The sequence below is a fragment of the Heterodontus francisci genome, chromosome 2, assembly GCF_036365525.1.
Source record: "Heterodontus francisci isolate sHetFra1 chromosome 2, sHetFra1.hap1, whole genome shotgun sequence".
NCBI classification, from domain to species: domain Eukaryota; kingdom Metazoa; phylum Chordata; class Chondrichthyes; order Heterodontiformes; family Heterodontidae; genus Heterodontus; species Heterodontus francisci.
This window is the reverse complement of record NC_090372.1, coordinates 115,224,827-115,239,277: the sequence shown is the minus strand read 5'-3', so window position 1 is coordinate 115,239,277 and position 14,451 is coordinate 115,224,827. Positions and strand designations below refer to the sequence as shown.

The 14,451-nt window shown below is 42.4% G+C and overlaps 1 protein-coding gene across 4 annotated transcripts in view; it reads right to left on the bottom strand.

Moving 5' to 3' along the window:
- Positions 1–14,451, bottom strand: part of dync1i1a (dynein cytoplasmic 1 intermediate chain 1a) — a 533,829-nt gene that overhangs the window by 84,679 nt on the left and 434,699 nt on the right. For all 4 annotated transcript variants that reach the window (XM_068009827.1, XM_068009839.1, XM_068009830.1 and 1 more), the window contains exons 11-12: positions 14,166–14,312; positions 10,872–10,985 (exon numbers count right to left, since the gene is read on the bottom strand). In XM_068009827.1, the coding sequence (XP_067865928.1) occupies positions 10,872–10,985; positions 14,166–14,312 (261 nt within the window). The remainder of the gene's footprint in view (positions 1–10,871; positions 10,986–14,165; positions 14,313–14,451) is intronic.

Sequence of the window (14,451 nt, the reverse complement as noted above, 5' to 3'; positions counted from 1 at the left end):
GGTAATTATAGGCCAGTGAGTCTAACGTCAGTGGTAGGGAAACTACTGGAAAAGATTCTGAGAGATAATGGGTAAGATAATGAGTAATGGGTAAGAGAAGCAAAAGCGACATGAGGAAATTTTTTTTTCACGTATTGCGTGGTTAAGGTCTGGAATAGGCTGCCTGAGAGTGTGGTGGAGGCAGGTTCAACTGAAGCATTCAAAAGGGAATTAGACAGTCATATGAAAAGGAAGAATGTGCAAGGTTACAGGGAGAAGACGATAAATGGCACTAAGTGGATTGCTCTTTCGGAGAGCCGGTGCAGACACGATGGGCCTCCTTCTACACTGTAACAATTATGTGATTCTGTGAGACTGGCTGGGCCGAATAGCCTGTTTAAATGTTGTAACTACTATGTGTTTCTAAATATTAGGTACTTTTTATCAGTATCAGTGGATTGCGTTAGTTGTGTCCATAAAATTATAAACCAGTCAACTCAAAGCACCATTCCATTTGCAAAGAGGAGATATGGTAATTAGGAGCCCTACAGCTCTACAGACTCAACATTGAATTTAACAACTTCAGACCATAACTGCCATTTTGACTGTTTTTTAAGCACATGACGGTATTAAACTTAATTTTCCTGTTTTTGCTTTTGGACTGAGGTGTGCATTATTCTGTCATTAACACTCTCTCTGGACAAATGCTTTGTCTTTTAATTCAGCTATTATTACTCTGTTTGCCTTTTATTCCCTGACACCTTTGTCATTTAATCTCTCCTGCCCTCTGCCTAATCACAGACCTTCCCTTTTGTTTTTCTTCCCCCCCTTTCACTTGCTCAAAGCCTATTATACTTCTAAGCTTTGCCAGCTGTGATGAAAGTTCACAGACCTGAAATGTTAACTCTGTTTCTCTCTCCATGGATGCTGCCAGGTCTGCTGTGTATTTCCAGTACTTTCTGTTTTTATTTCAGATTTCCAGCATCCGTAGTATTTTCTTTAACTGTGGTAATTTCTTACCCAATGCTTGCAATTTTGTTCCACCTATACACAGTATGCTTCAGGGTATCATTAAACCTTTCTACCAGTCAGTTTATCTGGGGTGACATGGTACGCTAAGAGTAATACTAACTGGCACATTAAAATTATCACCCATATCAGACTATTCTGGTAATCCAACTACTGTTAGAAATGTTCATTTAGTGTCACCCATGACATCTGTGCCCACTAATGTTACAGCCACAACAAAAAAGGTACTGTGACAAATACCATATTCTATGTTCATATATAATAGTTGCCTGGCGTCATCCTGACAAGCATTAAGCCAACCATAATTATTTCCATGCTTGTATAAGATTTGTTAATAATAGGCAGAGCCTACAGCTGTGCTTTCATGTGATCCTCGGTTTACTCATACTCTTGACACTCTTTATACATCCTACAATACACAGCACAGTATGTGCAGCTACTGAGCCACTAGGACTGTGTAGCAATTGGTGCACATTGTGAGTATTTCAGTAAACAATACAACTTGCAGCTGCATGCTTGAGGTACGAAATTCTGTTGGAACACTTCCAGTTCCTGCACCGCCAATGATTTTGTACTGTATTGTAGAATCAAAAGCTATTCCTGGTAACCATAACCCTCCATAAACTTGGAGCAGGGGTGCGCAGTAGAGATGAGGGCTGTACCTGCTAAGGAAATGAATGTGCCTGCGCTCTCAGCTTGTGATATGCAATCAGTCCATTTGATCCTCAGTTTTACCAAAATGCCTATGTTTCCCTTGCTGACTCAAGAATTTATGTAGCAGATCTTCTGCACAAATACATGCCCTGTGAACCTGGAGAACTCTTTAGTGGGGATCTCCTCCATATGTAGTCAGTTTGCTGACATGGGTTGGGAGATTCGTTCACAGGTAACAGGCCGCCCATATCCGATGCTGAAGCTGTAACTGGAGCTGCTTCAGCCAGATTTACATCATGGCCTTAGCTTGACTTAGTAATTTTTTAAAAATTCATTCATGGGCCAGCATTTATTGCCCATTCCTAATGGTGCTCGAGAAGGTGGTGGTGAATCAGCTTCTTAAACTGCTACAGTCTGTGTGGTGTAGGTACTCCCCTGGTGCAGTTAGGTAAGAAATTTTGACCCAGTGACGATGAAGGAATGGCTATATATTTCCAAGTCAGTACAGTATGTAACTTGCAGGTGGCGATGTTCCCACGTGCCTGCTGCCCTCGTCCTTCTAGGTGGAAGAGGTCTCCAGTTTGCGGAAGGTGCTGCTGACGAAGCCTTTGCGAGTTGCTGCAGTGCATCTCATAGATGGTACACAGTGCAGTCACTGTGCGCCAACAGTTGAAGGAGTCAAGTTTTAAGGTGTGGAACAGGTGCTGCTGAAGCAAGCTGCTTTGTCCTGGATCATGTCGAGATTTTTGAGTATTGTGGGAGCTGCACTCATCCAGGCAAGTGGAGATCTTCCATCGCACTCCTTACTTGTGCCTTGTAGATGATGGAAAGGCTTTGGGGAGTCAAGAGGTGAGTCACTGGCCACAGAATACCCAGCCTCTGACCCACTGTTCTGCCACAGTATTTACGTGGCTGGTCCAGTTAAACTTCTAGACAATGGTAACTCCCTGGATGGTGGTGGTGGGGAATTTGACATTGGTCGTACCGCTGACTGTCAAGGCGAGGTGGTTATATTCTCTCTTGTTGGAGATGATCATATCCTGGCTCTTAAGTGGCAAGTAACATTAACTATGTTTTGATCTTAATATTTGCATACATTGATCTGCATTTGACAAATATCTATTCTCAAAGTCTTTTACCTTCTTTGTCACAGGTTACCATACCCCTTACTTTCACAGCAACAATATATTGAAGCAATTCGATCCATGCTATGCCGAATCATTTATATGTATGAAAAAAGGGGGCACACTACTAACTAAATATTGCCAATTTGAGAAATATCTACTTATTTTTATTCTGCTCTTTATCCTTCAGCCACTCCTCTCCCCATGCCACCACATTTATCTTCAACACCATATGCCTTAATCTTTGCAAATCTCTTAAACTGCATTTTATCAAACACTTTTTGAAAAGTTAAAGTATATACATCCACTGAATTCCCTCCATCTACATACTTAGTAACTTCCTTGAAGAAATGAGATGGTCAGGAATAACATAACACTCACAAATCCAAATTAACCCATAGGTGGAGGTGAGGGAGTGATCAAGCATATCAACAGCTGCAGAAATGTTGTGGATAAACAGGGCCAAAGGCGAGCTAGGTGGCAGTTTGAAAGCGCAGTTGTAACTTGGGGTAAAGATTTTTCCCCAGGGACAGCTGCAGAGGAAGTGGGGGTTGAGGGTAAAATGAAAGTGGTGTGGGATAAAATTAGTGATCAGACCTGGTCTGGTCTTGTCTGTAATTGAGACAATGAGATTAGAAAGGCCATGATATGGCAAGGTCAAGGGGCTGGCCATGAATATGAGTAGGTGACTTTATATGGAGGGAGAGGTTGAGGGAGGACAGGCTGGCAGCAAACTCAGAAGAGAAGGCAAAGCGCCTAGAGATTGAAGTAGAAATCACTGAGGATGAGGGGTTGCTCAGTGCTGGGGCTGAGGGAGGAAAGGAATGAAGATCATCCAGCAAGAAAGTTGGAATGGGGCTTTAGTGGATGGTGGAGACCGAGGATTTTTTAAAAAGTGAGAGTGTTGAAACAAGGCGAGAGGCTCAAAAGTAGGAAGTGCCAGACAATGTTTCCTCTAAGCTGCGTGAATGCGCAGCAATTGGGAATGTGTTGCACAGGGAACAAACTGGCTGCGCACAAGCAACATTCCCTTTAAGATGCACACATGCGCGGCCATGTATCAATCTTAAAGGGTCTGTGCAATGCAACAAGCTGGCCATGCACAGCAAAGAGAAGTTAGAGGGAACATTGGTTCCATAGGAATGGAGGAGAGACCAACCTGAGTTTTCATAAGAGCCACATTGCACATTGTTACCATGGCAGTTTGGGCGGGGCAGGTGACAGAAGACATAATCATCTCTGCTATTCTTTAAAATACCTTCTTCCTTTGCCTGCATATAATTATATTATATATCTATAAAAAATTGTTTATATATTTTATATATATATATATATAAATAATTGAAGTGAGAGCTTTCTGTAGTGAGCAACATAACTATTTAATTTGATAGGCTGACTTGGAAACAAAGCCTAACATCAAACAATTAATTGTAGTGGCAACATCCGCTTAAATACAACTATTAGAAAAGCAAAATGCTATGGATGCTGGAAATCTGAAATAAAAACAGAAAATGCTGGAAATAGTCAGCAGGTCTGGCAGCATCTGTGGAGAGAAAAACAGAGTTAATGTTTCAGGTCAGTGAACTTTCATCAGAATGATGAGTTTTCCCACAATTTTCAATATATACAAAACGCTATACAAATCCAATAGAACAAAATATTTATGCAATTTGTGGACATGACTGAACTTAATGCACAAGATTTGTATGTGTTTAGATCTCCTCAGTTCACAAATGTGCTCTCATTCAAAGTGAGATTCCCACAATCAAAAGAATCTGATTATTTGCAAGTTGCAATTTTGTGTTCTGATGTGGAGATTGAACATGTACCAGTGTATAAACAACCAGAGATGATGCTCCTTTAAAAACTTCCAAGTATTCAAGTCATGCAATCTTCCACAACACCCAATATAAGAAATTAGTTATATTTGACTGGAAATGGACGCATCGAAAAGTAGGAACAAGAAGCAAATTAAAACATACGGTACATAAAAATACCTTTAAAAACCTGTAAAGTGCATCAAGTCAGAAAAGGAACAGCCAGGCATGAGGATAAGAGGAGTTTCAAAATTTCAACACATATTTTTTTTTATTTTTTTTTATAGAGATACAGCTCTGAAACAGGCCCTTCGGCCCACCGAGTCTGTGCCGACCATCAACCACCCATTTATACTAATCCTACACTAATCCCATATTCCTACCATATCCCCACCTGTCCCTATATTTCCCTACCACCTACATTCCTTCTGATTATATTAATATGTGAACATATTAATGTAGATTATACAAAACTAATGCAAAAACTCGAGGCAAGAACCCTACAACCAACTTGGAGAACAATTGCATTAAAGTGCTTTTAATTCCAGATGTGGTAGCAAGCCACTAATACTTCGTTCATGCAACGCATTTCATTTTCTCCAGGTAACCAGCAGTTATTGTGGTTCAACATACAGAAACTATCTACAAAGGGTTCATAGAGAAGAAGGAGTTGAGGATTTCTTTGTTAGTTCTTGACCAATAAGGAAACAGACATTTTATAACCCTGCAGAGAGTAACTCACCTCCTGACTCCCCAATGCCTGTCCACCATCTACAAGACACAAGTCAGGAGTATGATGGAATACTCTCCACTTGCCAGGATGGGTGCAGTTCCAACAACACTCAAGAAGCTCGACACCGTCCAGGACAAAGCAGCCCACTTATTGGCACTCCATTTACCACCAATGCACAGTGGCAGCAGCGTGTACATCTACAAGATGCACTGCAGCAACTCACCAAGGCTCCTTAAACAGCACCTTACAAACCCATGACTTCTACCACCTAGAAGGACAAGGGCAGCAGATGCATGGGAACACCACCACCTGCACGTTCCCCTCCAAGCCACACACCATCCTGAATTGGAACTATATCGCCGTTCCTTCCCTGTCGCTGGGTCAAAATCCTGGAGCTCTCTTCCTAACAGTACTGTGGGTGTACCTACGCCACATGGACTGCAGCAGTTCAAGAAGACAGCTCACCACCACCTTCTCAAGGGAAATAGGGATGGGCAATAAATGCTGTCCTAGGCAGCGATGCCCAAATCCCATGAATGAATTTTTAAAAATCACTCTTGCCTGCTTGTTCATGGGTCCAACCAGGACTTTGCTCCCAAACACAGCAAAACTACTTCCCGGAGTGACACTTTCTTCTTGTCCTGTCAATATAACAAACATTATGGACAGAATTTCATTTCAACTGATCCGCATGCAGTCTTCATCTTAGGCAGTTCCTTGGGGTCAAGGATGACTTGCTTCCACTTTGTTTGGATGGGATCGGAGATGGCTGATAAGTCAAATACGTGATCAGCCACATGAGGGCAGGTGGTACTTGAAGGATCAGGTAGATGAGTAATTTGGAGGTTTGTGTGCTCCCTCCACCTCGCCTCTGCATACTCCCAGTGAAGTCTCTCGAGGTGTATGTGCATTCCCAAATGAGCTTTCTCCATCTAGGAGAGTCATGAGCTAGGGACTCTGAATCGATGGGGATGTTTGATCTCTTCAGGGATTCTTTGAGGATACCTCTAAAGCGTTTCCACCCTCTTGCTGGGAGTCTCCTGCCGTGACCAAGTTCTGAGTAGAACAGCTGCTTCGGCAGTCTGGTGTCAGCCACACGAACAAAATGTCCCACCCAGCAGAGCTGGTTTTGTGTGATTAACACCCTGATGCTGGGCACGTTGGCGTGGGAGAAGACGTTGCTTTTGGACTGCCTTTCTTGACACCGGACTTTCGGAGGCACCTCTGGTGGTATTTCTCCAGTGCTTTGAGGTGCCTGCTGTAGGTAGTCCAAGGCTTCGAAGCACATAGGACTACAGGGATCACTGCTTCCCAGTAAAACACGATCTTAGTCGCGAGTGTGAGATCATGATGCTCAAATACTCTCTTCTTCAGTCAGCCGAAAGCTGAGCTGGCACATTGTAGGCGATGATGAACCTCATTGTCTATGTCTGCCTTCGCCGAGATATGGAAAATCGTTCACATTTTCCAGGATCTCGCCATTGATCTTGATTGATGGGAAGGTGTGCTGTGGCAGCTGGTTGGAAGAGGACCTTTGTTTTTCGAGTGTTTAGTGAAAGACCCATTTTCCTCATATGATTCGGAGAAGGAGTTGACAATGATCTGAAGCTGACAATGCTCTGGAACTCAGTTTCAGAGTGACCGCATACACAAGCGTCTTCTGCAGTTTGAAGCTTGACAACTGAGGTTGAAGTGATTTTGGTTTTGGATTGAAGGCAGTGTAGGTTGAACAGTTTCCAGTGTGTTCTATAGATTATCTCCACACCTGCAGGTAGTTTGCTGGAGGTGAGGTGTAGCATTGCATCGAAGAAGATTGAGAAGTGGGTTGGGGCGATGACACAGCCTTGCTTGACCCCAGTCGTGACTGGGGTAAGGTCTGTGGTGGTTCCGTTGGTGAGGATCACAGCTTGCATATCATCGTGGAGTAGAGGGAGGATGGTGGCAAACTTCAGAGGACAGCCAATTTTGAGCGGGATGCTCCATAAGCCTTTGCAGTTGATAGAGTCAAAGACTCTTGTGAGGTTGAACAAGACCATGTACAGCAGTTGGCGTTGTTCCCTGCATTTTTCTTGGATTTGCCACACACAATTTCATTTCACTTGACCCGCATACAATAAGGAGGCCAGGAACGAGTCTGTCAAAGAAGTGGGATTTGCTGTGGCTCTTTAACTGAGCCACGGCACTAGCATCTTGTTCCCAGGTCTCCCGACCAGAGAACGCAGGCAGAATGACGTGCTGAATCTGTCAAAGGAAGGACATTCATTAAAAGGACCCCAGCATGGGCCAGGAAATCTGAACCGTACATGGATTCCTAACGCTGCAGCAACCACAGGAATGGAAAGGAGACCTGGGACGGTTGCTTCCCCAGGTCTCTCCCTCTTACCTGGAAGTCCTGCTGTGGGATTTGAGGGACTGAAGTGAGGTGTTGTTTGCCAAGGACGGTAGGAAAAGGCCAGCCTCTCAAACCAAGCTGGAGTGGATGGAAGTGGCCAAGGAATTCAGCAGCAGGAATGCTGTCCCTCAAACCTGGAGACAATGCCTCCAGAGGCTCAAGGACCTCAGGACTGTGGGGAAGGTGAATGACTTAACACTTTCAGGTGCCAACCTCCAAACTCTGATTTTTTTTCCCCAGTATTCTCCTGCACAATACTCCTCAGACCAACAAACCTTGCAGCTCCACCATTTCTCTTTCTCCAGCCACCTCCTCACATCACCATCTGGACAACCAACACTCACACGCACCCTCATCTTTGTGCCATCTCACACCCATGCCTTAAAGTCACCTTCCACAAATGTTGCCCTTCCCTCCTCTCCACACAATCCATTGCTGCCTCTCATAACTCTCTGCTTTCTCTCTCTCTCCTTGCAGAAGAGAGTACACAACTTTTGGGAGAGGCAGAGACCGAGGTGAGAGGGGTGGCCCTCCAGTGATAGCCACATTGACAGGCAATGTGTGCCAGCCTGGTCCACTGGGAAGGAGGTCTTGTTCCAGGAGGCTTCAGATATTACATACAAACATAGAAAATAGGAGGAGTAGGCCATTTGGCCCTTCGAGCCTGCTCCGCCATTCATTATGATCATGGCTGATCATCCAACTGAGTAACCTGTTAACCTGCTCAGTAACCTGTTGTGTCACATGCTAGGGAGGTTATGCTAGAACTGTATAAAAGACTAGTTAGACTGCAGCTAGAGTACTGCATACAATACTGGTGTAGATTTAATTGAACATAAGAAATAGGAGCAGGAGTAGGCCATTCAGCCCCTCAAGCCTGCTCCGTCATTCAATAGGATCATGGCTGATCTGTCCCAGGCCTCAACTCCTCTTTCGGGCCTGCTCCGCCTAACCCTCGACTCCCCGAGATTTCAAAAATTAGCAATGACCTGCTATGAAAGCCTGAGCATCCTGAGGCAATGGTACTCAAGCATGTCAAGAGAGCATGTAGACCTTCTGTTGGGGGCTCTCACCTCCTTGGAGCTAGATTTCTGTGTCCATCTCCTCCAGTCTGTGGAGTGGCATGTGACTGAGAAGGCAGTTGGTGCTGTTGCTGGCATTGTTCCTGCTGCTATTGGTGTTGCTGCTCCTCTTGTTCTTCATCAGAGGTCCAAGGTAGAGTTGCATAAGCTACTCCCATGCCATGGTGAAGGCTGACAGCAGGGAAGAGCAGCTCAAGGTGAGTGAAGTCCAAGACAAGTGAACTAACTTCCAAGGAGTTGGAAATCATCTGTCAACAGTGAAAGCATACTCTCAGAAGAAGTGCTGTGAGCATCAGCCTCTCAATTAGAATTAGGTCGATTCACAGAGGCTTCAATTTTCCTTTATTTTGGAGCAGATTTTTCTGTTCATCTCCTGTGCCAATGAAGAACAGGCTGTCTTTTCAGGGCTGGAGCTCTTCAGTTTCACTGTTCAAAGTCATCCCAGCCTGTCAGTTTCACTGAAGCAGCTCTCCCCACTGTGCACTCACCAGTTGTAGACTGCTCAGGAAATATGTGTGCCAGAATGCTTGGTTAAAACAGGAGTTAAATACCAATTTGCATATTACAATTACTTACCTGACATCTCCAAGGAGGTTCCCAGCTTGCCTGTAAAACCACCTGGGTGAAACCCGGAAGTGGGCGGGATGATGTTGGGATCGCGACTGGTGTCACTTTTAGGGGATTTACCAGATCACATCTGAACCCCCTGTCTTTGTCAGTTAAGATTCTGCCCTATATTCCTCAGCACATCAAATAAATAGTTCTTTAAATGGAAGTATGCCTTGGGCTACATTTCACCAGTTTTAAAAATAAGATACATGATCCTCAGCACCGAACTATACCACGCAAGTATAAAATTAGGCAGCCTCATGTGAGTTGAAAAATGAGAAGCAATTTTGATTTTCTTTCAGAGTAGCTGACATGTAGAAGACTCCCAGCAAAAGCAGTTAATGCCATGTTGATTAACATGTTTAAAAAGTCAGATAAATAGTTAGGGGTAGAATTGAAGTTTGTAGGAATAAGTGTAGACAGAGATAATAAAATATTTAATGAAACAAATGCTTCCCTTGCTGGGTCTATGGAACAGGTATCTTTGGAGAACACCCAGCTAGAGTTGAATAATTAGGTATAAGGACTAATACATATTCTGGTATTTTACTCAAATTATTTTTTTTGGGGAGGGTGATGATTTTAGCTGTTTCATATCTTCCTCCCTCATTAGTTTTGGTTTTCTTCTCTACAGTTGAGCCCCTGCAAAGAAAGTTGGCCATGCTGGCACATAATTTGTTGAATTCTGTTCTGATCTTTATGCTTAAGTTACCATCTAGGAAGTGCACAGGAATGTTTGTCTCATCTAACTATCTTACCTTTCCATCTTGAGAAGCAACTAGCCTTCGTGTTGTGTTTTCCTGGATGGCATGACTGAGACAGGAAGGCAGAATGTGGGTGAATTACAGAAGCATTCAACCAGATTGTTTTGCTTCCATGGTTTAGCATTTATCGAATACAATTTAGTGCTTTTTGTGGCCACGTTTCACGTTGCTATTCTTTGGTGCCATCGAGGACCATTTTCACTTCTGGAACAAGGATTTAAATCTATGCAAGACAACAAAGAGGAATCTTGTCTCTGTTGGCTGGAAAGATTTTATTTTCAGTTTCAGCCCAATTCTTAGTGGCTATAAGTCCCCAGTACAAAACTAACCAATTTGGCACACACTGGTAGTTTCACTTGCAAAGGACATACAATGACAGTTATGAGCATTGGCGATATTTACAGTGAGCTAGTAACCTCTTCCAAGGTTACGATAAATGTCAACTTTCTTAGGGCAGACTAGTAATAGCTTTATAATGGATCTTGTCATTCCATACTTCACTATAGATTGCTCACTGCCAAATATTCCTTTCCCTAAAAGAGACTATAAATTTACTGAAATATACACATACATATATAAAAATTTACACATGACAATAATCTATTTATTAGTTACAGTTTTTCTTTTTTGATGTAATTAGAAGTAACATTTAATCTGAGCCAGGCAAACAGTGTAGGAATCAACTTACTTGTGGTTGAGTCAGCATATCTAGGCTCCAGGAACACATTTTTCCATCTGTGGAAACTGTGATTAGATTGTGAGCATTTTGCGTTCCAACGACATTCACACAGTACACAGGATGCTGAAACAAAACAAGTAGAATGGCGGAAACCTCTGGAAACTGCAATTATAAACTTTGATCTATTTACAACAAACCTCATGATCTTGATCTTTGGATGCTCCTTCAGATTAGACTCCCATACTAAACCAGTCTTTATGCTAAACGTGTTACCTTATATAAAGTTAAAAACCTAAAATGCAAGTAATGTTAAGCAGATTGAAATTTCATACTAAAGCTTCAAGTTACATTTTCTTGAATAAAATTCATATGTCATCTTCATTTTTCAAGCAAGGGTAGTCACCAGATGTACTTGAGATTTTCATTTGCGTGTATATCGCATAACTTTCCCTCATGTTCCGTACAGCCCTATACTTCAGCTTTTCCCTTGGGATATTGGGTTTCAGAATCTTGGCTTTTATTTTTATTAAATTCTTGTACAATTTTGACAACAGTGTTGTAATCAATCATGATATTTGAAACGATCATGGCAAGCACTCTGAGTGATGTCATTTCTTGTATTTGAGACTAGAATATAATACATGCAGTCACATCATGTTACGTACTGTTAGTTATGGTTCCACAGAATTTACATGTATTTATGCTAACTTGTCGATTTTCCATGGTGTTGCACACATGAGTCAAGATCAAGTATAGTCTTCAAGTGAAATGGGATTAGAGGGTGGGCAATAATTACATATGGGGAGTCAAGACTAAGTGTAGTCTTCAGGCATAGCAGATTTAGAAGATTGAGATAACAACAAGGGCACACAGACATAATTAAACCCTAATTTTAAAGATACACTTTTTAAAAATAATGCTTTAAATATTATTTTTAATCAAATTGCAAAACTTAAGGCAATTTAAGAAACACAAAATTAGAATTAGGGCGGTGACGTTTCTCTTCAGCAAAGGCTGAGGAGCTGGAAAATGCAAAACTAGGCTGTTAAGGCACCACCAATAGAGACAGTGTACAATTACAGGCGACAAGTTTATAATTTCTGTTATAAATGTGGACACAGGAATTTGTAATGGAAAGGCCAACATAAAAGTGTGACAAACATTTGACAATGTCTGAAAATACATGCAAATGCAATATTTTTAATACATTATATGGGTGGGGATCAAGTTTCAATACTTGGCCAATATTAATTCAAGGTCTCTTTTGATGGGAAAATATTGAGTAATTCACGTAATGTATTGCGTCAATTGATGCCAATTTCATTTTAAAGTGATTTATTTTGGTAGGAAGAATGAAGAGAGACAATATAAACTAAATGGTAAGATTTTAAAGGGGGTGCAGGAACAGAGAGACCTGGGCGTGTAAGTATGCAAGTCTTTGATAGTGGCAGGACAAATTAAGAAGACTGTCTCTTACCCACTCTCTAACCCCAATTCAATAGAAGACTATACTTGATCTTAACTCCTGCATGCAACACAATGGAAAATAGACCAGTTAGCATAAATATATATAAATTCTGTGGAACAATAACTAACAGTAAATAACATGATGTGACTGCATGTATTCCTGTCCCAACTGTTTACCCTTTGGCCCTCCATTTGTAACAACATTTCTGCAGCTACTGATTTGCTCTAACACATCACCTTCTCCACCTTTGCTGTCCTAAACCCCAATAAAATCATTACTCTCGCTCACATGCAAATAGAAAATGCTGGAAATACTCAGCAGGTCAGGCAGCATCTGCGGAGAGAAAGTAGGGTTAACGTCTAGGTCGAAGATCTTTCATAAGAACTTTCTCTCACCCTGGCTGTTGCCCCTGATCTCTGCTCCCTTAAGTCCAAGAGATACAGACTTGAAAGGCTAAAGTATTATTTAAAAACAAAGTATGACTTTACAATTAGGATTTAGTCATGTCTGTGTGCCCCTGTTTATTAGCTTGCCAGATCTGGCCAGACCACATAAAGCACCATCAGGTCCTATTCTTGTCTGCTAAAACTACTCACTATTCCAGGAACATCCAGGAATGCAAAGATAACCTTCTTTTCTTCTCTACTGTGAACTGTCTTCTTAAATCTCTCTCCTCTGTCTCCTCCACCCACACCTCCAACAAAAAGTTTGAGGAGCTCATAGGCTTCTTTGTCACTAAGATTGAGACCATCTAATCAGCTGCCTCTGCCATGTCCCTCCCTTCCACTAGCACACCAGGCCAAACTTCCTCTAAAGCTCCCCCCCACGCTGTTTCTCTCCCATCTCCCCTCTTGCCCTCTCCGAGCTCATCTTGTCCATGAGACCCATCTCCTGTACCTTCGACCCTATTCCCACTAAACTGCTGACCACCTAACTTCCCTTCTTGGTCCCTGTGTTAGCTGATATTGTTAATGGTTCTTTCTCTTCAGGCATTGTCCTCACTCCATTCAATCTGCTGTCATCAACCCTCTTCTCAAAAAACTAATCCTTGATCCCACCGTCCTTGCAAACTACTGCCCCATCTCCAACCTCCCTTTCCTCTCCAAAGTCCTTGAACATATTGTCACCTCCCATATCCATGCCCATCTGTCCCGGAATGACATGTCTGAATCGCTCCTATCAGGTTTCCAACCCTGCCACAGTACCGAAACAGCTCTTATCAAAGTAACAAATGACATCACGACATCCTATGTGACTGTGACGAGGGTAAACTATCCCTCCTCATCCTTCTCGACCTGTTCGCAGCCTTTGACATGGTTGACCACATCATCCTCGTCAGACGCCACGCCACTGGGTGGGACTGCTCTCACCTGGTTCCATTGTTAAATATCTAATCGTAGCTACAGTATCACTTGCAATGATGTCTCTTCCTGCTCCCGCACCGTCACCTCTGGTGTCCTCCCCAGGACCTATCTGTGGCCCCGCTCCTGCTTCTCATCTACATCCTGCCCCTTAAACACTGGATATTTATCTGTTGAAGTACTGTTCCAGGAAATTATACTAATTTTGAAATTCAATCTAATGTGAAGCTATACTCAACATGCTGAATAAACTGATTATTACAGAGTGCTCAACTCCCCATCCAAAGAACAGGGCAAGCACTTGAGATTAGACTTACTGCTCATATGGAGGATATACACCAACTGAGACTGGTTGAGTCAGATGATGTAATTTCTATGTCATTCTGCAAATACATGCTGAATAAATTGCAACAGGGAAGTAAAAAAAAAAAGCAGTTCAAATAATATATTTAGGCATAAGAATATTTTACTCACAGTGTGAGCAGCAGCAGAAAGAGGTGTTCGTTGAACTGGAGTTCGTCGGTGGCTGCGGTTGTCCCAAAGAACGATTTGTCCAGAGTATGTACCACCAACTACTAAGTTGGGGTGAAATCGGGCAAAGCAGACTGACATTACAGGAGACTGCATGTAACCAATATATTTAAAAATAGTTAAAATTTGGTTTATCTAATAGGACTATAATTCACTCAACATATATACTCAAACACCAACAAGCCTGAGCAGGATTACTGAGGAAAAAACTGCACAAATTATTTTAATA